Source organism: Castor canadensis, chromosome 2 (genome assembly GCF_047511655.1).
Source record: "Castor canadensis chromosome 2, mCasCan1.hap1v2, whole genome shotgun sequence".
In the NCBI taxonomy this organism is placed as follows: Eukaryota; Metazoa; Chordata; class Mammalia; order Rodentia; family Castoridae; genus Castor; species Castor canadensis.
This window is the reverse complement of record NC_133387.1, coordinates 84,574,241-84,600,645: the sequence shown is the minus strand read 5'-3', so window position 1 is coordinate 84,600,645 and position 26,405 is coordinate 84,574,241. Positions and strand designations below refer to the sequence as shown.

At 38.6% G+C, this 26,405-nt stretch overlaps 2 protein-coding genes and 1 long non-coding RNA gene across 6 annotated transcripts in view; 2 read left to right on the top strand and 1 right to left on the bottom strand.

The window, feature by feature from the left end:
• LOC141420703 (uncharacterized) overlaps positions 1-19,335 on the bottom strand; it is a 126,245-nt gene extending 106,910 nt beyond the window's left edge. The window contains exon 1 of one of the 2 annotated variants that reach the window (XR_012445237.1): positions 19,200-19,335. This is a non-coding gene — a long non-coding RNA (uncharacterized lncRNA). The remainder of the gene's footprint in view (positions 1-19,199) is intronic. The other variant, XR_012445238.1, reaches the window with a different exon arrangement.
• Positions 1-21,166, top strand: part of Spmip4 (sperm microtubule inner protein 4) — a 42,664-nt gene extending 21,498 nt beyond the window's left edge. For 2 of the 3 annotated variants that reach the window (XM_074065168.1, XM_020181134.2), the window contains exons 8-11: positions 7,990-8,164; positions 8,437-8,528; positions 11,185-19,638; positions 20,936-21,166. In XM_074065168.1, coding sequence (XP_073921269.1) covers positions 7,990-8,164; positions 8,437-8,528; positions 11,185-12,003 — 1,086 coding nt within the window. In that variant the 3' untranslated portion in view covers positions 12,004-19,638; positions 20,936-21,166. The remainder of the gene's footprint in view (positions 1-7,989; positions 8,165-8,436; positions 8,529-11,184; positions 19,639-20,935) is intronic. The other variant, XM_074065167.1, reaches the window with a different exon arrangement.
• On the top strand, positions 19,499-21,669 carry Cycs (cytochrome c, somatic). The gene is made up of 3 exons (XM_020181133.2): positions 19,499-19,638; positions 20,669-20,845; positions 20,936-21,669. The coding sequence occupies exons 2-3, from the start codon at positions 20,677-20,679 to the stop codon at positions 21,082-21,084; spliced, it is 318 nt and encodes a 105-aa protein (XP_020036722.1). The 5' UTR covers positions 19,499-19,638; positions 20,669-20,676; the 3' UTR covers positions 21,085-21,669.
• Positions 21,670-26,405: the final 4,736 nt, after the last annotated feature.

Sequence of the window (26,405 nt, the reverse complement as noted above, 5' to 3'; positions counted from 1 at the left end):
GTTGGATGAAATGGAGAACAGAATATTTTATGTGCACATTCCCTACAGTGCTTTCTAAATATTTTTGGCTTTATTTGATTCTTCGTCTAATCAAAGAATCCCACTTTGTTAATCTGTTCTGTCTTTACTTAAATGTATATTTTTAAAATATATATATATATTTTTTTTTTACATGTGTATACATTATTTGGGCCACCTCCCCACTCCTCCCCTGCGCCTCCGTGCAGAACCTATTCTGTCCTTATTCTCCAACTTTGGAAAAGAAAAAACATAAAAAATATGAAAAACATGGCGTTTTTGCTAGTTTGAGATAAAGATAACTATACAGAGATATTCCTTGTGTTGTTTCCATGCACATGTGTATTACAACCCAAATTGGTTCATCTCTACCAGACCTCTTCACTACTTCCTAGTTCCCTTCCCATAGTGGCCTCTGCCAGTGTAAGATTACTATATTCGTTTCTATACAGTGAGCACATCAACCACATTCAAGTTTTTGGTTTCCTTCCCTTGCCCTGTTCCTCCCATGCTCAGTCTCCCTTTAGTGTGTGACCTGTGTCCAATATTACTGCATTTGTTTTAGATCTATAATCTGTATATAAGGGACAACATGCAATTTTTGGCCTTCTGAGCCTGACTAACTTCTCTTAAGATGATGTTCTCCAGTTCCATCCATGTACTTGTGAATAACAAAATTTCATTCTTCTTTGTGGCTGAGTAAAATTCCATTCTGTATAAATACCACTTGTCGCTAATGAGGCATCTTGGCTGTTTCCATAACTTGGCTATTGTGAATAGTGCTGCAATAAACATGGTTGTGAGGGTACCTTTGTAGTAACCTGAGTCGCATTTCTTCGGGTATATCCCTAAGAGTGGTATTGCTGGATCACATGGCAGATCTATTTTTAATTTTTTAAGAAACCTCCATATTGTTTTCTATAGTGGTTGTACTAGCTTACATTCCCACCAGCAGTGTATGAGGGTTTATTTTTCCCCATATCCTCGGCAACATTTGTTGTTGGTTGTGTTCTTGATGGTAGCTATTGTAGCAGGAGTGAGGTGGAATCTTAGTGTGGTTTTGATTTGCATTTCTCTTATGACCACAGATGCTGAGCATTTTTCCATGTGTTTTTTAGCCATTTGGACTTCTTCCTTTGAAAAAGTTCTATTTAGTTCAGTTGTCCATTTCTTTATTGGGTCATTGATTTGGGGGGAGTTTAGTTTTTTCAGCTCCCTGTAAATTCTGGTCATCAGTCCCTTTTCTGATGTATAGCTAGCAAAGATTTTCTCCCATTCTGTGGGTGGCCTCTTCAGTTTAGAGACCATTTCTTTTGTTGTGTAGAAGCTGTTTAATTTCATGTAGTCCCATTTGTCCATCCTTTCTCTTAGTTGCTGAGCCACTTGAGTTCTGCTGAGGAAGTTCTTGCCTATACTTATTGCTTCCAGTGTACTCCCTGCTCTTTCCTGTACTAGCTTTAAGGTTTCAGTTCTGATATTAAAGTCCTAATTGACTAGAGTTGATACTAGTACAGGATGATAGGCATGGATCTAGTTTCAGTTTTCTGCAGGCAGATAACCACTTTTTCCAGCAACATTTGTTTTAGAGGCTATGTTTTCTCCATCATATGTTTTTGGCACCTTTGTTGAAGCGTAGGTGAGCATAGTTGTGTGGATTCATATCTGGGTCCTTTATTCTGTTCCACTCTTCGTGTCTGTTTTTGTGCCAGTACCATGCTGTTTTTATTCCTATGGCTCTGTAGTATAGTTTGAAGTCGGGTATTGTGATACCTCCAGCGTTGCTCTTTTTACTCAGTATTGCCTTGGCTATTCGTGGTCTTTTATGCTCTAACTGGCTTTATTTTTTCAACTTTTCAGTCATTCTTCTGACTCATCCCTCATCAAGTGTTGCATTGCACAAAGAAATAAAAATTGATACTGAGCTAGATAGCTCAGTACCTCATGGCTCATTATTTTTATTTTTTATGTTTTTATTTCATATTTTAGGATTATACCTTGTACTATCCTCCTGTTCACCTGCCTTTTACCATTTGGTTGGGGAGAGTCATCAAAGACTCTTCAACTTTCTCTGAAGTATTTTATTTTTGTTAAAGAAGGACTTATATATATACACATATATATATAAAATACACATATATATGCATATAATTGATCTTTCTTTCTTATTGCTAAAACAGTACTCTCAAACCTCAGCTACACATCACTTGGGGTGCTTTTAAAAACCCAGGTTCCATGGGTTTTTATGGATACCCCATATCCATTAAACCATTCTCTCAGGGTAGGACCCATAGCAAGAATGCTTGGTCAAGAACTTGTAACTCATATTTACAGACTAATAGTCTTCTCTCTTCTCCTATTCCACCTCATACCCAAAGAAGGAAGAAGGATCACAATGATCTGATAATCAGTTAATAACATTTGTTACCTAGGTACAAAAGAGAAAACTCCAGGAACTGTATTTAATATTTTCCATCTAAGCTAATAAGAAAATATGAATAAAATATTAGTAAAGAAGCCAGGCACTGGTGACTCATACCTGTAATCCTAGCTGATCAGGAGGATAATAATTCAAAGCCAACCCAGGCAAATAGTTCTTGAGACCTATCTCGAAAATATCCAGCACAAAAAAGGGCTGGTGGAGTGGCTCAAGGTGTAGGCCCTGAGTTTAAACCCCAGTTTGTATATACATATATTATATATATTATTTATATATTACATGTATGTATTTTTAAACATATATATATATGTTAGTAAAGAGGGTGAATTTTAAATTGGATCAGCCCCTGGCTCTAAAACTTACCACCTCTATTACTTGGATAATATACTTAATCCTTTAATACCTCAATATCCTAATAGATAAAACAGGAATTATAATAAAATCCACTTGTTAGGGCTGTCCTGATGAAGAAATGCATGTAAAAACCCCCAGCACAATATCAGTGCATTGTAAGTTCAAAAAATATTAGTTGCTGCAGCATTATTACTCTAGTGATTTATAATATCCTGTTGAACCACCACCAACAGGTGTTGGCGAGGATGCGGGGAAAAAGAAACCCTCTTACACTGTTGGTGGGGATATAGACTAGTACAACCACTCTGGAAAAAAATTTGGAGGCTACTTAAAAAGCTAGACATCGATCTACCATTTGATCCAGTAATACCACTCTTGGGGATATACCCAAAAGACTGTGACACAGGTTACTCCAGAGGCACCTGCACACCCATGTTTATTGCGGCACTATTCACAATAGCCAAGTTATGGAAACAGCCAAGATGTCCCACCACTGACAACTGGATTAAGAAAATGTGGTATCTATACACAATGGAATTTTATGCAGCCATGAAGAAGAATGAAATGTTATCATTCGCTGGTAAATGGATGGAATTGGAGAACATCATTCTGAGTGAGGTTAGCCTGGCCCAAAAGACCAAAAATCGTATGTTCTCCCTCATATGTGGACATTAGATCAAGGGCAAACACAACAATGGGATTAGACTATGAGCACATGATAAAAGCGAGAGCACACAAGGAAGGGGTGAGGATAGGTAAGAAACCTAAAAAATTAGCTAGCATTTGTTGCCCTTAACGCAGAGAAACTAAAGCAGATACCTTAAATGCAACTGAGGCCAATAGGAAAAGGGGAACAGGTACTAGAGAAAAGGTTGGATCAAAAAGAATTAACCTAGAAGGTAACACCCACGCACAGGAAATCAATGTGAGTCAATACCCTGTATAGCTATCCTTATCTCAACCAGCAAAAAAACCCTTGTCCCTTCCTGTTATTGCTTATACTCTCTCTACAACAAAATTAGAAATAAGGGCAAAATAGTTTCTGCTGAGTATTGAGGGGGTGGGGTGGAGAGGGAGGGGGTGGAGTGGGTGGTAAGGGAGGGGGTGGGGGCAGGGGGGAGAAATGAACCAAGCCTTGTATGCACATATGAATAATAAAAGAAAAAAACATAATAATAATATCCTGTTTATCTAGCATCATTTAAAAATGGATAATTTTGGAAAGTAGACTATTCCAAATAAGAGCATTTAACCTTTTAAGATTTAAGTGCTGGGGTTTAATTTTAACAGACTATTTTGTCATTTTGCCCTTATGCTTTCACATGTATGAAGCCTGTACCTTCAAGATTCACAGAGCTCTAGGTACCTCTTTCCCACCCAGAGCCAGGGCTGCCCTTTGGTTTTGTTTTTGGCCTGGCCCATTTTTCTCCACTACACTCCATACAGACCACTGTCCTCAACTTTCTACCACATCTACTTTATATAGATGCCATTCTCTGACTACCACTCTCTTCAGTGAGATCTTTTCTCACTGACCATCTGAATCATTACCAGCCAATCATACATTCCTTTTCCTTTTATTTTTGGCAAACAAAAATAGGTTTTAATATTTGACTCTTCTGGGCTATTTATATCATTATTTGCTGAAGTAGATGAAGACTTTCACTCTATTTCTCAAGAACAGGGGTATTGGTCTTAGCTTTTGTGATATGAAAATAATCTTTAGGATGAAATCTACCTTAATCATCTTTTCAGTAAGATAAGATGTAATCCTAGAGGCAGGTACAATAAACTTCCCTAACCTTAGACTATTTTAAATGCTTTAAAAAAAATTTTTCAAAGCCTAGCTGAGCCTATTTATTAACACAAAGTTCATTACAACCTATTTTTCCTTAAACCTAAATATCTGGATAGATCCTTGGCCTCTCTTTGAAAGATAGCTCACTTCTATTACCCTACAAAGGAGTTGAGCCATTGTTCCTGTCTAAAACATTCATCATTCCTAGCATCCTCATTCCTGAGAATGAGTTATCTCTCCATGACAGCATTCTTAAACCAAACTTATCCTCAAATGGCCATAATGAATTTGGTGAGCATGTGAGCACCTCCTTAGAAAAAGTGTCATCAAATAAGTGGATACTCACAGTGAACCTCTCCATTGCTGCCACCTCTCCTGCTGCTCAATCCCAGTGACCCCCCAGGGTATCCAAATGGAAAACATACAGGCACACTCACTTTTCCCACCACCCATGCTCCCCATCTCCCATCTCACACCCTCATTTCCCTCACTCCATCTCAGGCAGTGATCTTCCCAATCCTGCATACTCTACTCCCTCAGCCCTTTCTTCCTACATCCTAAATTGATGCCAGTCTCTTCTCCCTCTGTCTTTCTCTTCATTCCATATGTAAATGAACAAAGTTGCTAATCATAACTTCTTAGTGTAAAAATGGTGCTAATACAATATAATTATAAGTGAAATGGGATACAACAAAGAACTAGTGTCCAAATGCTAAATTCTCTCCAAAGGGCAATATGGTCTCCAGAATGAGCCTTTTTGCTCTCCTGTTAAACCTGGGTAAACCCCATCATTCAAGACTAAAACAAAACAAAAATAATTATTCTTAAATTTCATTTAATACATGACAGCTGTATGATTTTTCTGATATTTTAGTGATTTGTGGTGATCTATGCTTAGCACAGAGCCCTCAGAACTTTGCATATAGTTTTGCATGCAGTGTTTATTAATATTGAACTACATGTATTAATATTGAGCTTCCATGGGCTATGCTGGAAACGTAACCACAACTTATATAACACTGTTCCTCTATGAATGTATTCCAAATTGAAAACAATTAACATCACTCCTTTACAGACTGGAGTACCACCAGAAACTAACATGTCAGGAACTAGACTTCCTTCTTGCCTTGTACTTACCATCTATGTGAGACACAGACTCACCCTGGTCATAGTATACTTCACCAGTAAACACCTACTATGTGGATGATTGCCACCAGCTCCTTTCTCACTAGCCTCTAAGAATAACATCACCATAACATACTAAAAATTGACCAGCTCCCCACTCTCAAATGTTTCCTGGCTCTTAAATGTTTCCCTTCTCAAGACAGTGTAGGCTACACTAAATTTCACATTTCCATTTTTTTTTCCTGTGCCCTAGACTGCATTTCAGTAGGTGACCAGTGTAAGGTGCAAGATTAATCCAACCCATTATAACAGTATTTGAAAAAAATCCTTATTTCAAGTAAGCTGACTCTTCAAATAATGAAAGAGATAGGGGAACAAAGAAGGCTTTCTTTACCCCTGAATAAGCAACCCATATATTTGTTAATGTGTAGAGGGTAGCTATTTAATACTTGTTGAGACAGATTTCCAAATGCCCTTTACCATGAGTATACTACTTATGTAAAGTGGGTATCACCTTTAGGCCTAGGAATTTTAGAGGGCCCTTCTCTGGCCCTACTCTTGAGGTACCCCTCCCTGTGAAGCAGGAACTTTATGGGTCAAAAGGATCTATCCATATGGAGCGCCTGTTTCCCACTCCACATTACCATGATCTTGGACCACAGAATTCTCTATCCAAATGGCTTTGAACACAGTCTTTGGGCATCCTAGGGACCCTTCCTCAGGTCTATTCTCCCTAGGGTTAACGGTGTTGCCAAGTCTGTAGCAGGCCATAAAGATGGCCATGGATGCTGTTGGTTGGAAATGGGGGTGATGAGAGTTTAGAGCAGATAGATGAGAGCAATAAGGGGAACTGAGGCCAGGGGCAGCAGCTGGCTCTTTCTGAGAGCAGAACTCATAGTGGCCAAAGAAGTCTAAACTTGAACCTGACTTTCCAGGTTGTTACAAAGGTTTTGTGTCAAAGTAGAAAAATAGAACATATTTTGTCAGTTTGTTTGATTTAAATTATACTAATTAGACAAATGGAATATAGGCTTCCATTTGTACTTTAGACTAGGCTCTGAAGATGTTAAGGGTAGGCATGGCTGTGAGTACAAGTAGCACAATATTCAAGATGTGTTAGTATCCATGCATCTGCTTCTACTGTTCTTTATTCTCCACCTCTCTGTATTACCATATAAGGCCCAGTTCCTGTGGTATGACATAACATGGACTCTTCTTTCTTCTTGCTCCACTCCCAGCCCTACTTCTCCATTTAGTTGGAATCAATCTCTCCCTCCTGTGAACTTCCAAACAATTTTGTCTTAACCTCTTTTATAGTCATTTATGTTCATACCATCTCTCCTCTACAAGCCAGGATGCTCCTGGATGGTAGAATCTGTTTCTTTCTTTTTTTTTTTTAACTTTATTTTATTGTTCTTACATTTACTCACATGTGAATACATTGTTTGCACCACCTCTCCCCCGCCAAACCCTCCCCAGAATCTGTTTCTGATCCATCCTTATTTCCTACCATTGGTGCATACATATAGTTGCTCAGGAAATATTTACTATCATCAGTCTCAGAAAAAGTGAATTGTTAGGTAACTAAAAGACTGCAATGAAACTCATTCTTCATGTTTACATGCATTCTATTACAAAATAGTTATATTTGAAGAATGAAAATTGTGTTTGAGTGACTTCAGCTTCATCAGAAATTCATGAACGACATCATAGGGTTTCATTTCAGGGAGGGCAGGAAAGGTATTTCTAGGCTAGGTGCTGGTGGCTAAGATCTGTAATCCTAGCTATTCAGGAGGCAGAGATCAGGAGGCTCTTGGTTCAAAGCCATCCTGGCCAAGTAGTTCACCAGATCCTAACTTAAAAATAACAAACACAAAAAAGGGCTGGCAGAGTGCCTCAAGTGGTAGAGGACCTGCCTAGCAAGTGTGAGGCCCTGGGTCAAACCTCAGTACCAAAAAAAAAAAAAAAATTGTATCTCTAATAAAATTTCACTATAGGTAGAGTATTCAGGGACAGTTCTCCAGTATGTTATCAGAGACATTTAGAAAAGATTTTACCATTTCTTTGAGGAACTATTGTGTTTAATTCTAAGTATGGTTATAGTTACAGCCTGCTTTGAATATTAGTAATTGATGAAGAAGAAAAATGTCTTACTTCATCTTAGTATTTCCTTTATCCTTCTCTTGCTGGGACAGTGAATCAGCCCTTATTCTACTAGATGACCTCAACAGCAATAATCTTTATGTTTATATTCTAGTTTCCTAAATGTGCTGAGAAAAATAAGCCAATATTCTACCCAAAACCTCCTAAGACCTATGTTCCAAACACTTCTTTAAATTCATGGGATTCTCTTAACTCTGTAAAAGAAGCCAACATACAAAGAAATCTTGAGAAGTCCCACTGGATCACTTCATATACTCATGATTTTACAGGTATGAGTTCGTGTTAATACAAGTAAAAATTAGAACAAAATTGGAGTATTTAATGAATACCATCACAAGTTTTCAACTTCTAACGTTTTCCCATTTCTCAATCTAAGTACTAATAGAGCTATCCATCTCTTAATGGATAGTTGAGAAGTTATTTTCATTTTATTAGTTCTAATTGTATTACAAAGGGAATGGGTAAGTTTTCCTCTAAAGGGTAATTTAATTCTCATTTTTTATTTACTTTACCAAAATAATAAGACAGTGTTTCCATTAAGGTCTGGGGCCCATGAACCCTCTTGAACTGGATGATTACCATGAAAAGGAGATAGCAGAGCTAACTGGACAGATAGGATTTGACCCACAGCCTGTAAGTAACTGCAGTCAACTCTCATTTATTTAAGGGGAGAATATCCAGGTGTTGGGCTCCTTCTTGCTTTGCCCACTTTTTGTGTCATGAGTAGTGGGAGCCAACCTAACAAAGAATATCTAAGTTATTTTAGAAGTTATTTATGAATTGATTGGAACTGGTTTGAATACCCTTGGCCACGATATGGAAAAACAAAATTTCTTTTCTTCACAATTCTATTTTTAAACATATTTTCTACTGTGACAATATTATTAAAATAAGTTACAGAGAAATTGGTTTATAAAAGAATAGAGCTTATCTAGTAATTTGAGGTTCTTAATAAATCCTGAGTCTTTGTATATCTTCGAGATTTCCATTGCTTTTGAAGTGGTAAAGACTTCTTCCTGATACTCATAATAATTGAGAGTTGGCTGAATTATAATCAAAAGCCAATAAATTCTCTGCCTGTATCAATAGAGACTTCTTAACTGATTATATGAAATGGCCTGAAAGAAATGATGGAGCCCTTTAGTAACAAAAGCTATAATCTATTCGCTTAATTATGTAAATGAAATTAAATGACCTAACAGTATGCATATAATGTTTTATGAGAGACTTTTATCCTCTACAACTATGAACTTTGAAAACAAAATATTTTCAAAGATATAAGCTGCGGAAAGACACATAAAAGACAACTGTAAGATTATTTCAGTATTAACTCTGTTTAGAATAAGCTGAGCACATTCATTTTACATTAGCTTCAGCATTTCCTTATGTGATGTAAAATCACATTAATGGATCCTTAGACTTCACTTTACTATTTGCTTAAGAGTTTTTCATTTGTTTTGAGTTTTCACTTGCAATGGACACTCCATCATTAGAAAAGATTATATACACACTTTGACACTTGTTGAGTGTGTACCACACAAACAACAGATGCTGGGAAAGCATGTTTTAGTGATGACTAAAAATAGGTATGAAAAATTTTTGTATGTATAGAATAAAATAAAACACTAAAAGCTGCTTCTTGTATAAGGGAATACTATTAAAATCTGCTATGATAAACTTCATCTTTTTTATTTACTGACAAATGTAACAAAGCATGTCACAGAACAGGGGTTTTTCTTTTTTTTCCATATATTTACTCAAACTTTCAGCTAAAGGATACAGCAATTTGTTAATGACTCAATATGGAAATTCCTCTAAGTATGAACAGATTAAGTTCTAAAAGAATGATCCTATTAAGTCTAAGATACTGTTATTTTCTCATCACTCTCATTTTTATTATCTTCTGTCAATTCCATCTTCATCATACATATATTGTCTTTAAGTTTTCTCTCAAACACTTTATAAAAATTTTCAAACATACAGAAAAGTTTAGGAATTTTACAGTCAACACCAATATACTCACTATGTAGATTGTTCCTTTAATACTTTATTATGCTAATTCTATCATAGTCTATCCATCGTTCCTTCCCTCTAACCATCCATCAATATTTTTTTATAAATTTTAGACTAGATCATAGACATTCATATACTCATCACTACACATTTGCAAATCACTAGCCAAACTTCAAAATTTGTTTGCATTTTGTTTCTTTTAAGGTAAAATACACATTCATTGAAATTGCACAAATCTTAAGTGTATTTTCACTGAATTTGACCAGTGCATATACTTTTGTAACTCATACCCCATGATGATACAGAATACTATTATCATTCCAGAAAGTTCCCTCATGCCCTTCCAAGTCAATTCTTCCCTCCTCCTCCAACCAGACATATCTCTATTAATAGCACTCTGAATATACTTGCTAATTTTTGCAATTTCCACACATGGTTGAGTTTATAATAGTTATACAATATCTCAAGAAGAAGCATAGATGGATGGAGGTGTAGCTTAATGGTAGAGTACATACATTAGCATGCATAAGGTCCGGGGTTCAACCCTCAGCATAAATAAATAAAAATATAAGCAAGCACGTAATACCTCAGACCAGTGCTTCTGAAAGCATGGCATGTCATCAGCCTTAACGGTACCTGAAATGCTTGTTAAAATCCAGATCCCTGGTTGTGAAGTACAGCTAAGTAGTAGAGTGCATGCTCAGCATGCATGAAGCCCTGGGTTTATTCCCCAGCACCCTGCCTATCTCCCCTCAAAAAAAAATTCAGGTTCCTGGCCTTACTGCAGACCTTCTGACTCACAATTTTAGACAACTAAGTTTAGGAATTTCACTTTCTGCCAGCTCAAAAAGTCATTCTGATTCATCCAAGGTTTAAGACCCTTGCCTGATCTAATACAATTGGCTGAGACTTAAATAACTACACATAACATCTAGTACCATCTGTTGGTGATGGCTATATGTTTTATTCCAGTGATTCCTGTATGTCTTTGAAAATTTGAAAGCACGAGTTCTCACATAGAAGTGTTTCTCTATAGCCAAATAAAAAATATGCCCTTTCCATATCATTTAAAACCAGTAAAGGAGAAAAATGTGTTTATTTGGGCCCAAATTTCAAAGTCTTTAAATAAATATCAAAGAACTTTGCAAATGTGCACTCCTCCACCCATCTCATGTTTAGTGAGACAGTAAAAATGAGTGTGACTATTGACCTACTGTTCATGGCAATATCCTTACAATGCCATTTTTATTTTCTCATTTTTATTCCATCATTATAGCAAGAAAAATTCCATCCTGTCTTAAAACCCTCCCGACCCTTGGAAGGGCGAATTGCCCGACTTATTCAGAACCGACGTCCTCTAGAGGCTATTGTCCAGCAAGGAACAGCTTCCTGCCCAGATTGTACTCCTAGAGTTTTATGTACTTTTCATACCTTCATACCCAGTTCTACAGAAATGATGGCACTAAAAGATAACACACTGTCTGGCATGACTCATAAAAATCAAAATATCGAAGAGAAGATTAAAGAACAAGACCTGTTGTCTACTTATGCGCTCCCATCTTGTGACTCATCCAAAGATCTGAATACTGTTTATGACATAAAATCACTTCCAAAAATCACAGATACTAAAAAGACAGATGATTTGTACTGGAGACAGCTGTTATTAAAACCCCCACCCTTACCTTACTGTAAATCAAACCACTACATTCACTATGAACATTTTAAATCTTCCATACGTGATCCATATGCTACGTGTCAAAACTCTATTAGCCTTAATAAGTCTAGTATTTTACAAAATAAACCACATATTGATGCTTTCACTTTAGAACATTTTTTAAGTAAGCCAGAAGAAAAGTTGAACTTGAACTTGGAAAACAACGAAGAAACAAGACCTATTGTGGATTGGATTCCTAGAGCAGGAGTGGCCAAGCCTCATACCAACTTGCTGGATCTTAAGAACTCTTTTTCAAAAACTAATGCGCAAAATCGTTTCCATAATTCAGTTCTGGAAGACCACAAAGACCTCAGGGATAAAGTGCATTCAGGAATGAAACATCAATTCTATGGCCATAATTCCTATTATTTCTATAATTGAAATATTTCTTCTTCCCTTTAAAACCCAGCCAATTACAAAAAAAGAAAAAAATATAACAGAATTTCCTTCATTTTGCTGGATTCCATTTCTAGATTAAGCCATAATAATCTTGCTAATGAGGTTTATGTTTTCAGGAATTTAAGTTAGGATCTGGTCAGAGGAACCCAGACAAAGGTGTGCTTCCAACTTCTAGAAAACTTTAAAAACTTGTCAATAAAATATTAGAACCAGAAGTATTTATAGTCTATAGTCTCATCTTCAAATTACATTCTATAAAGTTCTTCAAAATCATGAAAATCAATGGGTGCAACAAATCTTACATCATTTTATAAGAAATGAAGAGCTGAGAAAAACTCAATGGACAGATGTCTACACAATCTATAGTACCTTAATAAAATAAATGTGAACGCTGTCCCTTTATGTAACTGCAGAAAATAACATTAGGCAAAAAAAGTAAAACTCAAATCCCCAGTTAATTGAGGGATTGGTCGCTTTACACACTTACCACTGTATTTTATATAAGCATGTGGACAAACAAGTTAATGGAAATGATGAAATCCAAAATGCTCTGCATGTACACTTTACAGGTGAAATGTCGCCTTGTCTTTAGTCTTCAGATAGAGAAAATTTTACTTTGCAGACAAAATTATTTTATTGTGAAGATCTGGCAATGGCTTTAATTAGTTAACTGGTGATTCCTGGAGGCCAACATCATCATACTTGGAAAGTGTTCACCAAGAATTTAGATAACTTCCCTATGTTAGTCAATGCATTTCATGTATCAAGAGGTACATTTTTAACATAGTTTATCATAGAAAACTCATGACAAATTTAAGTATTGGGGGCTGGCAGAGTGGCTCACGTGGTAGAGCACATGCCTAGCAAGTGGGAAGCCCTGAGTTCAAACCCCAGTACTGCAAAAAAAAAAAAAATTTTTATATATATATATATATTTTTTTTTCCAAACTGTATTTACAGCACTAGTTATATAAGATATTGGGGGACAAAAATTTACATGGTGAAATAATATTGAAGAAAATGAAAGGTAACAAAGTCAATCATATGACTTAATTCCTTTAACATGTAATAACAGGGCAAAGGGTATATCTCAGCCCTTTGCCTAGCATGCACAAAAGTCCTGGGTTTGATCCCCAACACCCCCAAAATATCAACAAAAATATGTAGTAGACTTAGTAATGTCCAAGCGATGGGGGATGTGGGATATGCATTTCTTAAACTAATTTGACCCTTTTATCATAGAACATATCATTGAACCTGAGTTCCAAAGAACAAACTTTAGAAGATACAACTCTAGTATAGGAGCTTGGGGTTTTAGTCACACATTTTTCCTTGGGTTGCAGGGATGCAGAATTACATTCTAACTGTTCACCCACCACCACGCAGGAGTGGTGCAGCATTTCTTCAGACATCACAGTTATCCTCTTCAACACTCTCAAGAGAAAGCCAGTCCTATTCTTAACTCTGATGAGCATTAAGAAGACCACGGTGATCCACCCCTCAGAGGAGGTTTTGAGGATTTTACCCAAGTATGCCTCTTGGTGGAGCCAATAGGACCACAGGCACACTGTGGTTATTTCCCCAGTTGTTGAGTGTGGTTGGAATAAACTTAGCAGTTGGAAGAATCCCTGGATTGGCTTTCTAACCCATGAAGTAAGATAGGGCCTAGTGGAAGGATCTTGAACTCCTGCTCCCAAATAAAAGAAATTCAAGAGTCAGAATGGGAGTAAAGAGGAGATACAGGTGTTAATGTCACCTTTGAAGACGAAAAATGCAATGGTAACATAGTGAGACCCTGTCTCAAAAAACCAAGGGCTAAGGATATAACTCAATAGTGGAGTACTTGCCTAACATGTGCTAGGTAGGCCCTGGGTTTGATCCACAGCACTTGAAAAAAAGAATATAATAGTTTGTTATTAACTACAATCAGCATGTTGTTGAATAGATTTTTTTTTTTTTTTTTTTTTTGGTGGTATACCCAGGATTGGACTGCCTCCACTTGCTAGGCAGGTACTGTACCATTTAGCCACTTCTCTAGCCCAATAATCTCTTGAATGTATTCCTTCTCACTAAAATTTTGAATCCTTTGACCAATATCACCTTAACCCTCACAATCACCATTCTGTTCTCTACTTCTTTGAGTTCAACTTTGTTGGATTCCACGAGAGGTCATGTAGAGTTTGTCTTTCTGTGTCTGACTTACTTCACTTAACATGTAACACCTCCAGGTTCATCTACATTGATGCAAATAACAGGATTTCATTCCTGCATGGCCAAATAGTATTCCATTGTGTGTATATACCACATTTTCTTTATCCATGCATGTTTATGGCACTTAAGTTGATTCTGTATCTTGGCTATGATGAATAATGCTGCAATGAACACAGGAATTTGGCATCTCATACATATGCAGGTTTCAGTTCCTTTTGAATTGCTGAATCGTATTTTGAATTTTGTGAGGAACCTCCCTACTGCTTTCCATAATGGCTGTATCAGTTTACACTCTCACCAACATGGTGAGTTTGTCCACATCCTTGACAAGCTTATTATCTTCCACTGTTTTGATAATAGCCATTCTAAGAGATGGGAGGTGGCATCTACTTGAGTTTTCAATTTGCATTTCCCTGACAATAGTGATGAGAATTTTTTCATATACATGCCTGATATGTGTTTTCTTTTGAGAAATATTTAGTTCCTTTGCCCCTTTTTTAAACCAAGTTATGTTCTTGCTACTAAGTTGAGTTCCTTACAAATTTTGGATATTAACCCCTTATCAGATGTATCCTTTGCAAATACTTTCTCCCATTCTGTGGATTGTCTCTTCTCTCTGTTGTTTCCTTTGCTGTGCATAAACTTCCTAGTTTTGTATAATCCCATTTGTTCATTTTTGCTTTTGTTGCCTATGGATTTGAGGGGTAATAATGCACCTTCCTTATCTTTTCATTGTTTATGAGACTTTTCACATTCCCCTCTTATTTTCCTTAATGGATTTTTTTTTTTTTTTTGCAGCACTAGGACTTGAACTCAGGGTCTACACCTTGAGCCACTGCATGAAGGTGTTGACCCTTTTTTGTGGAGGGTTTTTTCCAAGATACAGTCTCACAAACTATTTTCCCAGGCTGGCTTCAAACCTCAATCCTCGTGATCTTTGCCTCCTTAGTAGCTAGGATTACAGACATGACACCAGCACCAGGCTTTCTTATGGATTTTTATTGCTTTTTCCCTTTCTGACCAGATGTTTTATCTACTAAGCCATTCTTTTACTTTCAAACTTATTCTTACATATATCTCTTAAAAGAGCAAACATTTGAGTTTGTAAAAATCCCATTTTAAAGTATTTGTCTTAAATAGATATACCATGGAAATATTGCAGGTTTGGTTCCAGACCACCACAACAAAATGAATATCGTAATAAAGCAATCCACACATTTTTTTTGGTTTCCCAATGCATAAAAAGCTGTATTTACACCATACTGTAGTCTACCAGTGCAATAGCAATATGCCTTTAAAAACAATGTAAATTCCTTAATTAAAAATAATATATGAATAATAATCATCTGAGCCTTCACAATTACAATCTTTTTGCTGGCAGAACGTCTTACCACAGTGCTGATGACTACTGACGGGTCAAGGTGGTGGTTACTTAAGGTGGGGTGGCTGTGACAATTTCTTAAACCAACAGTGAAGTCTGCTGCACTAATTGACTTCCTTTCATGAAGGACTTCTCTGTAGCATGCAATGTTGTTTGATAACATTGTACTCACAGTAGAACTTCTTTCAAAATCAGAGTCAATCCTCTCAAACCCTGCCATTGCTTCACCAAATAAATATACTAGTCTCAATCTTTTGATGTCATATCAATTATGTTCACAGCATCTTCACCAGTGGATTCCATCTAAAGAAACAAGTTTTATCATGACATAACAATAATTCAGTTGCATCTTCGAGCTCCACCTCTAATTTTAGTTCTTGTGCTACTTTTACCTACATCTGTGATTATTTCATCCACTGAAGTCTTTAACCCCAGAAAGTCATCCATGAAGGGTGGACTCAACCTCTTCCAAACTCCTGTTAATATCACTATTTTATATCCCATGAATCATGAATGTCCTTAATGACATATAGAATGGTGGATATTTTCCAGAAGATTTTCAATTTCCTTTGCCTAGATCCATGAGAGGAATTGCTGTCTACAACAGATGTCACCTTACAAAATGTATTGTTAAATGGTAAGACTTAAAGTTGAAATGACTCCTTTATCCATGGGCTGGAGAATGGATGCTGTGTAAGCAGGCATCAAAACACTGACCTCACTTGTACATCTCCGTCAGAGGTCTTAGGAAACCACATGCATTGTCAATAAACGTATTTTGAAAGGAATGTGTTTTGTCTGAGCAGATCTCAACAGTGGGTTTAAAATAGTTGGTAAACCATCTTGTAAACAGAATGTACTGTCATTCAGGCTTTGTTTTTCCACTTATAGACCACAGTGTCAATTTAGTATAATTCATAAGGACTGTGTGATTTTCAGAATGGCCAATGAACATTGGCTTCAACTTAAAGCTGTCAGCTACATTATCCCTTAAAGAGAGATTCAGCCTGTCTTTTGAACGTTTGAAACCAAGCACTGACTTCTCTCTTAACTTTGAAAGTCCTTGATGGCATCTAACAACAGAAAAGTGTCTCATCTGCGCTGGAAATCTGTTGCTTAGGGTAGCCAACTTAATCAATTACCACAGCCACATCTGGATAACCTGCTGCAGCTTCATCAGCACTTGCGACTTTGCCTTGTATGATTGTTAGGGAGACAGCTTTATTCCTTAAACCTCATGATGTCTACTAGCTTCAGGTGTCTCTTGCAGTTTCACCTCCCTCAATCTTCACAGAATTGAAAAGAGCTAGGGCTTGGCTCTGGTCTAGGCTTTGGCTTAAAGGAAGGTTGTGGCTGCTTTGTGCTATCTCGACCACTAAAACTTTCTCCATAAACAATAAGGCTGTTTCACTTTACCATCCCTGTGTTCACCACAGTGTGGAGTAGCACTTTTAATTTCAAGAACTTTTCCTTTACAATAAAGGGGTTTGAACTCAGGGCCTTGTGCTCTACCATTTCAGCCATGCCTCCAGCCCTTTTCTTTTAGTTATTTTTTTAGATAGGGTCTTGCATGTTTGTTGGGGCTGGCCTCAGACCACAGTTCTTACCTATGTACCCCACATAGCTGGGATTATAGCTTTGTACCACCATGCCCAGTTTATTTATTGAGCTGGAGTCTCACTAACTTCTTGCCTGTGCTGCCTCAAATCACCATCCTCCCAATCTCTGCCTCCCAAGTAGCCGGGATTACACATGTAAGCCATTGTATCTGGCTTAGAAATGTCTGTTCTCTATTCTCTTCCTCATGGGAATAAATTTAAAATGTCAATCCATTCATCTGATTTACTGGTATACCTACATGATCTGCAGTATCAGCTTCTTGAAACCTTGTCATCAGTTAACTACTTTATGAACAAAGACTAGTAATTTCTGATACCAGAAACACAAAAGATTTTAATAAACAATTACCTAAATTTTTTTGGCGGTACTGGGGTTAGAACTCAGGGCCTCTTACTTACTAGGTAAATACTCTTAACTCTTGAACCATGTCCCCAGCCCTTTTTGCTTCAGTTATTTTTCAGATTGGGTCTTGTGTTTTTGCCCAGGGCCGACCTCAGACCCCAGTCTTCCTACCTACACCTCCCACATGGCTGGGATTATAGCTATGCATCACCATGCCCAGCCACAATTATTGAAAGGACCATATCTTCCTTGGAGGAGTATGGGTGGCAATATCAGGACTTGGCTTCTTAAGGACACATTAAATTTGCAAGGTTTTGCTAAGTCAGGTCTTTTAAAAATTTGGATACTTTACTAAAGAAGCCCACTTAAGGACTCTACCTAGCTGCTAAATGCTCAGTATCTTAGTCCACTTCAAAGTCACAAAAAATCTTGAATAAATGTCATGCTTTCTGTTTTTTATAGGAAGACTGTGGCAACAGTGTGTGGTACTAGAGAAAGGAGAACTGAAGTCAGGCCTCAGTTCAAAACAATAAAAATACAGTCTCACCTCCCTATCTGTGAGTTCCACATCCACTGTTTCAATTCACAGTGCATCATGTAGTTAGGCCTAAATGGCTGCATGTATGCTAAACGTGTTCAGACTTTTTATTGTCAATATTCCCTAAACAATACAACAGTATTCCCTTACATAGCATTTACATTGTACTAGATATTATAAGTAATCTGAAGACTACTTATAGAGAATGTATGTAGACTTACGCAAGAATATGCGCTTATATTCGAGGCCTATGAGCATCCATGTATTTTGGTATCCAAGGTGGAGGACAGGGAGGGTCCTGGAACAACTGTACTCCAGTTATATAGGGTGATGGATGGTCTGGAGCAGAAATCACAGGGTCACTATTTGGGAAGAGATCTCAGTTAATTAAGGTCAACCTACTAATACCTATTGCTTAAGTTGAGCGTGGAAGAATGCTATAATGTAAGCTCCAACAGTAAGCTCCATGCCAATGTGCAGATTTACTACAGATACCTAGAAGAGTGCCTCGCAATTAAGCATGTCAGGAAGGGGAGCTAGTTTTGAAAGTATAACTGAAAGGTGTGGTAATAAAACCTACATTTCTAGTATGGCCAAAAAGGATGCAAATCCTCTAGATTTCCAAGAATTTCTTAATCACGTTTCTTCCTAAACGCTTGCCCGTACACCTTTCTTATCCTTTCTGCATACAAACACGAAGGAATGAGACATTAGCAGGAAAGAGGCCAGCAGGTATGGGACCAGAGTTGTAATCCTCTCTGCCAACACTGCAGCACCTTTCCCAGTCCTGGGACGCCCATCGAGGGGAGAGCTGAAAGCACGTGACGTAAGGTAACATGAAAGGTGAAACAAGACCAAGGTCAAGAGCTCGGGTCCAACTCTCAGAACTCCTGGTGCCAGGCTCTCCCTCCGGGTGCAGTTGGCGCCAGCTACGGAAGTTACGACCAAGCCTGAGTAAAGGTCGCTTGCTGACATAATGGTAGTCAGGAGACCTCTAGGTGTGTCAAAATTACGGCGACTTCCTCTGGGTGGGGACCGTCTGACCCCCTCAAAGCTCCTTAGAACATTGTACCGGAAAGCGATTACCTTAGCAAACAAGATAACGCCCTCAACCCGTCAAGATCTTCTGCTCCACCCTCCACGCCAGCACACGCAAGCTCACGGAGGGCGGAGGGTGATGTCATCCCTCCCAGCACCACCTCGACGTCCAACGTCCCAGGGCCTGACGTAAGGGGTGGGCAAGAGAAGCATCGACCGGAAGGGCACGCACGACGTACACCCTACCCTGCTACCCGGCATGCGCGCGCAGCCCTCTAGCGCGGGTCCCGGATGCCAAAGCCAATAAGATTCGGTGACGTCATTGCGTATCGGCCGGGCTCGGCCGTACGTCATGCCGCAGAAGGTCGGAGCAAGTGCGGTTGCACCAACACCGGTACATAGGTGCGGACCGGCGTGTCCTTGGGCTAGAGAGCGGGGCGTCCGGCTTTCGAGACATTTCCTTCGTCGTGATAGCGACAAAAGAGCGGTGAGCTTGGGGCTTGGAAGCCTCAACACATGGGACGCAGGACGGGGGGAGGCGCGTACTTGGGTGGGGGAGGGCCAGGCGCCTGGGATCTCCAAGTGGCGCCCGCGCGGGCGGGAATGGCCGGGAGCGCGGGCCGGGGACTGGCTAGCCAGAACCTGATGGGCTCGGGCCTGAGAAGTACAGAACCCTGACGAGGTGTAGTGTCGACTCGGTCAAGGGCTGGAGGCGGCTTGGATGACGCTCGGACAAAGAAGCGGGTTCTCCCGTGTCCGTGTTGAGGGACGGTGGAAGCCGTCCTGGTGGGGCCGAGTACCGCGCTTCAGTTCTCCTGCAGAGAGCAAAAGCTGTTGCTCCTCTATTAAGGGGTCACCCTTCTCTTCGTCACCTATTAATCCTTCTCTAGGCATCCCAGAGGGTGGGCTTCGTTAGTCTCCTTGAAAGCGGCCTGGATGGATGACCTTGTTGGTCACCCCAGGGATCGCGGAGGTGGAGGGTGGGAATGTCCCTGTCCCGTCCCGTCCCTTCCCTTCCTCATAGAGCCTGTAGCCACACCAAAGCAAGTTAGAGTGCTTTAAGTTACACATGTGACCTGTGCAGGAGGACACAGGGTGTCTTGTTTAAATTGATGTGCTTTGTTTTATCTAGACAGAAGTGGCTTTAAGTTGTGCCAAAAATAAATAAGTAGGGTTTAGTAAGCATTGGGACTTCCGTGTTTGAGATTAATGTAATTGCAATTCAGTTCAGATTTGTGACTCCTTTTGACCTTGACCTCATCTTGTGAACTGAGGTTTGACCTAGGTTCCAACTTGGCTTACTTGGTCATTAACTTTATATGTATACACACATAGAGATCCATTTTTAAGGAGGTTCTCCTAAATGGTGTTTTTGGTATGAAAGAGTATTTCAACTGTACTAAATAAAACCAGATTCATTCTCTAGCAGTGGGTTAGTAAAGTAATTGGAGTGATCGTTGATTGACACTGTATTTGTTACTTGAGGAAAAAATTACTGTTGGGTCTTTCATTTTTAGAATTAAAGATGGGTGATGTTGAAAAAGGCAAGAAGATTTTTGTTCAGAAGTGTGCCCAGTGCCACACAGTGGAAAAGGGAGGCAAGCACAAGACTGGGCCAAATCTCCATGGTCTGTTTGGGCGTAAGACAGGTCAGGCCCCTGGGTTTTCTTACACAGATGCCAACAAGAACAAAGGTAAGAGGGGAGATTGATGCTAAATCAGTGGTACAGCATAAATTGTGTGAGATCTATTACAAACTTACCCATCCATCCCTTTCTGTTTAGGTATCACCTGGGGAGAGGATACACTGATGGAGTATTTGGAGAATCCCAAAAAGTACATCCCTGGAACAAAAATGATCTTCGCCGGCATTAAGAAGAAGGGAGAAAGGGCAGACTTGATAGCTTATCTCAAAAAGGCTACCAATGAGTAATACCCACTGCCTTATTTATTACAAAACAGAAATGTCACATGGCTTTTTATGTGTACCATAATTTAATTTTACAACACCAGAATGCAAATCATGAATGGCTGACAGAATATTTTTGTTGGACAGTCCTAATTTAAGGAAAATTGGCTTGTAGTTAAGTAAATACGGTCTTTTTTTTAAAAGTAATTCCAGTTAAGTAAATATTGTCACTGTTTCCCCTTTCTAAAGATATGATTGGACTTAATTAGTAATATTCAGCTTTTCACAGATGGGGAACGCCATCTCAAAACCTAGTAACAATTGGTTTTATATTTACATTTATATAGTTGGTTGTGTGATGTTTAAATACTGGGGAGTTCCCTTCACTATCTCAAAACGAGGCAAGACTCACTATGTTTCAGTTTGTGATCATTTGCCTGTTAAAGGCAACACTGAAGATAAGGAAGCAATGTCTGTCTGTATTTTGGTCTTGACTACTACCAATTTAAGTAGAATTCCCTGTATTTAAAATGCTGCCTTTTACTTGCTAAAAGGCATTTTAGTGTGGTTTATGTATAATATCAAATAAAGAATATTTAACATTTCTCACATTTCGTAGTTGATCTGTAAGTTCAGATACTTTTAAAAGTGAATGTGAGAGGTACAATAGCAAGTTAGACTTTTGAATTCTTTAAATCAGACTAAGTTGTAATTCAGGATTGTCTTTAAGCAGCTATTCGGAAGCACAAAAGCCTGTGGAGTTACTGTGTATGTGACTGGTACTGGTGCTCTTTGCCAACTCATTAGATAGGAGGATTAAAGTTGAGGGAATAATAAATTATAAATTATGTGCCCATAAGACTTAAGATAATTAAAAGCAAAAATCACAGGATTTTTTTGGTTGTGCTTGATTTAATGACTGATGCAAAACTTAAAGTTGTTAAAAAGTACAATTGCTCCAGGTGCAGCAGTGATTCATTCAGTCACATTACTAGATTGTGTTAACTTGGTCCTCTAGGACAGCCTGAACTGACACAACACATTACTAATTCACCCCTAGAGTTTCTTTGACCAGGATGTGAACTTCAGCAATGATGCCAAATATGCTTCTGGCAAAGTAAATCAATGCTGGTCAAAGTAAGATCCATGTCTTCATGAGACAGTGAGGAGGCAGGGAAGAGCGCCTCGTGTGTGGTATTGAGAGACTAGGTAGCAGTTAGTTTACAAGGGACAGTTCTGAACTAACGAGGGAGAAACTGAAAGGGAGTTGACTTTTTTTTCCCACCCTTGGAATGATAGAGAAAAGTGATCATTTAGGGTTAATTTTTTTTACAGCTTTAAGTTTTATTTCTATGTCTCCTACATCAGCTAAGATAGGCACAGGCCTTAGCTACCATATTCTAAAGGCCAGTTAAACTCAGGTAAAATATTCCTAATGATGTACAATGTAAATGATCCTGTAATTAATGCAAAAAAAAAAAAAAGACTTCTAGCTATAAGATGAATCTTCTCTTAGAAATAAGGAAACTAGCTGGCATATTGACTCAAGTGGTCGGTAGAATGCCTGCCTAGCAAGTGTAAAGCCCTGAGTTCAAGCCCCATTACCACCACCAAAAAAAAAAAAAGGAAACTGGGACAAAGTTAGCACTACAACTCACCTATTACTAGTTCACTAGAGGTGCCTAGGTTAGTGATACCAAAATTGAAAGTCAGATGAATTTAGTAAGTGTTTTTTCCAAGAGCCACCTAACACTGGATTTTGTTTAGAGTAACACTAGGATTTTTACAAGCATATTACTGAAGCTGACGTCACCTCTAATTTTACCACGTTTTACCTATTACATTCAGCATTTTACTTTAAATGGCATTTTGATGGTAGCTAGAGGCACACTTTTTGGTCATTTCCTGCACTTCACTTTACTTTTAGAGACATTATATTGTATCTATTCACTTTAATCACTACAGATTGCTGTAAGCTATAAAGGGTGTGATGGACTCCACACTAGCTGTTAAGGGAGATGTCTTACAATCTAACTTGTCATTTTACAGATAAAAGGTGAAGTTAATCTGAGCTAGGCACATACAACTGAAGAGCAGCATAGCTAAAACCAGAACCAGTTTTAGTCAAATTCCCCTGTAAATAGTAACGATTGTACTTTTTTTTCTTTAAAGTGCTGGGGGAGTGGCTCAATTGGTAGAGCACCTAACCTAGCAAGTGTGAGGCCCTGAGTTCAAACCCTAGTACCAAAAAAAGCATATGTTCCTTCTCTCACTAGAAATGCAACTACATTCCATATTGGGGCCATATCTAATCTGCATGTAAACATTTAGACATTGAGTTTAACATTTTTAAACATTAAAATGTGAATATTATAAAGAAAGAACCAGTGGACACATTCATTATATGGTAAAATGTAGAGAATGCTGGGCCTGAAACTAGAAAAATTATACTTTGTGTGTCAATAGATAATAGCCTGTTAGGCCCAGACAGCTACACGCCTGATTTTGTAAGTAAAACTTTATTCTGACAGTCAAATTTGTGCATGTATATGCTGTGTAGGGCTGCTTTCATGTTACGTTAAAATTTAGTAGTTACAGCTGGGCATTACAGGCACATACTGTCATCCCAGGAAGCTAAGGCAGGTGGATTGTGAGTCCAAGGCAACGTAGTGACTCCTGGCACTACATAGCAAGACCTGTCTCCAACAAAACAAAAATGTAGTTCTTGTAACAAACTGTATGGACTACAATCTTAAAATCTTTTCTGTGCGGCACTTTTAAGAAATGTTTTCAGCCCTTGGTGTAGAGCTTTGTTTTGCTAACCTTGGTAGTAACTTCATTTTTGAAATTTGGAAAATAGGAGTAATCCTTACTTCAAAAAATTCATTGAGTGACAGGTGTGAAAATTTATTAACTTTATATCAAATTTCCTGAAAATCACATAATAAATAATCACTTCTGGGCCAGGGCTGTGGCTCAGTGGTAGAGTGTTTGCCTAGCATGAGCATGATCATGATCCCTGCCCCTGCAAAAAATAAAAAACAAAATTTTAAAAATTTACTGCTTCTATGGTTAGCAGTAACCAAATTGTCAAATTTATTGACTAATAATCTCTGACATCTGACACCTTTGACTGCTTGTTTTCTCACCTTCCTTGCTTTAAGTTAGTTTTACATTTGCATTGAATGAAACAAATATAAAAACCTTTATGCACATGTAGCTATAACTTTAGTAATCCAAGTGTGTGTTTCAGAAAGACGTTTTTCCCAAATTCTAGTCACATAACACAAACTGTAGTTACAGGTTCATTCACATCTCCATTCATCCTCACCACCTCATAAGTACGTGGTACAGGTGTCATCCTGGCATTATAGATGAGTAAAGAGGCTGTCACTATCAAAGATCACTTGGATGCATTACCTTGTTAGTCTGGGGTGTCTTCTAAAACCATCTCATAGCTCATGGCCTTGCTCCCATTTCAGATATGAATTCTCTACTTCTTGGGTACAATGGTTTTTGTCATTCCTTACCCTCCACTTTGAGCACTATTCTGAATTTAGAGGTGGTTCAATAGGAGCTCCAGGTATCACATTTCAGCATGGTCAGCCTAACACTCCTGCTACACACCTGCTTTCCTTTCAGAGCAGCAACTTTGCATGAGGAGCCACACTTCAACAAGACAAATGTACTGTCTGCATAAATTCTGGAAATAGTTTTCTAATTTGGCTTAATGAAATAGCTGTACCTACCAGAATTGGGCATGTGTAGAGCATTCAGACCAAGAGATGACAGGTATTTCTACTTTGGGAATTGTAGGAGAAACCAGTAGATTTTTCAAGTCACATGCACTGAGTTGGTGCATATTACCAACTCAGTAAGATGAGACCTTTCTGTGTTTCTTGCTGAACGTTCAAGGAAGACACTGAAAAGCCTGAACCCTGCGCTGGCAGTGCCTAGCAGAATCATAGGCATGTTAACCACTTTGTACCTTAGTTTCCCCATCTATAAACTGACAACAATTATATTAACCTACATAGGGTTGTTGGATCAGAATTAAATATGAAAATGTATGTGACACATTGCCTGGCACTCAGTAAGCACTCAGATGTTAGCTGTTTTTGAACTAGTTTTTTCAAATTGTTTAACAGTTGGGCAGATTGCAGGGAGGAACAAGGATGCCCACTGAGGTAATTCTTCCAAGTGGAGCAAACAGGAGGTTCAGTGGGAGAGACGTGCCTAGGATTAGAGAGTTATACCCATGACACAGCACTTATTTTATTCTAATAATTCACCCATCCAGCTGTGGGTCCAGTGACCTGGACCAGGAATGAATGAACTTCAGTAACTCCATTTCCCTTAATAGTTCTAAGGGGGATTGGGGCTTGTGGTCAAAAGATAAAATGGGCACCTAATCTTCATACACTCTCATCTTTTAAGTGTGGATAATTTTTCCAGTAACCTGATAAAGGCCTGGTTTTTACTGTCCTATTTACTGGGATATGCCGGCCCCAATCAACTGGACCTTAAAGGTAATCTCAGCGAGAAAGGAGACAAATTGAGATGGGAGTGTATGCATTTGAGGCAGTGTAGAGTGGGAAATGTTTAGGAAGTTGATTGCGACTTCTGTTCTCATTCCCAGAAAGATTTGTCAAGAGGCCACAGCCACATGATACCTGAAGGGCCCTTGTAGCAGTGCTTTGCTAACTTGTTTTGAACAATATTAAGTCATTATATTGCTACATAGGGTTGTTGGATCAGAATTAAATATGAAAATGTATGTGACACATTGCCTGGCACTCAGTAAGCACTCAGATGTTAGCTGTTTTTGAACTAGTTTTTTCAAATTGTTTAACAGTTGGGCAGATTGCAGGGAGGAACAAGGATGCCCACTGAGGTAATTCTTCCAAGTGGAGCAAACAGGAGGTTCAGTGGGAGAGACGTGCCTAGGATTAGAGAGTTATACCCATGACACAGCACTTATTTTATTCTAATAATTCACCCATCCAGCTGTGGGTCCAGTGACCTGGACCAGGAATGAATGAACTTCAGTAACTCCATTTCCCTTAATAGTTCTAAGGGGGATTGGGGCTTGTGGTCAAAAGATAAAATGGGCACCTAATCTTCATACACTCTCATCTTTTAAGTGTGGATAATTTTTCCAGTAACCTGATAAAGGCCTGGTTTTTACTGTCCTATTTACTGGGATATGCCGGCCCCAATCAACTGGACCTTAAAGGTAATCTCAGCGAGAAAGGAGACAAATTGAGATGGGAGTGTATGCATTTGAGGCAGTGTAGAGTGGGAAATGTTTAGGAAGTTGATTGCGACTTCTGTTCTCATTCCCA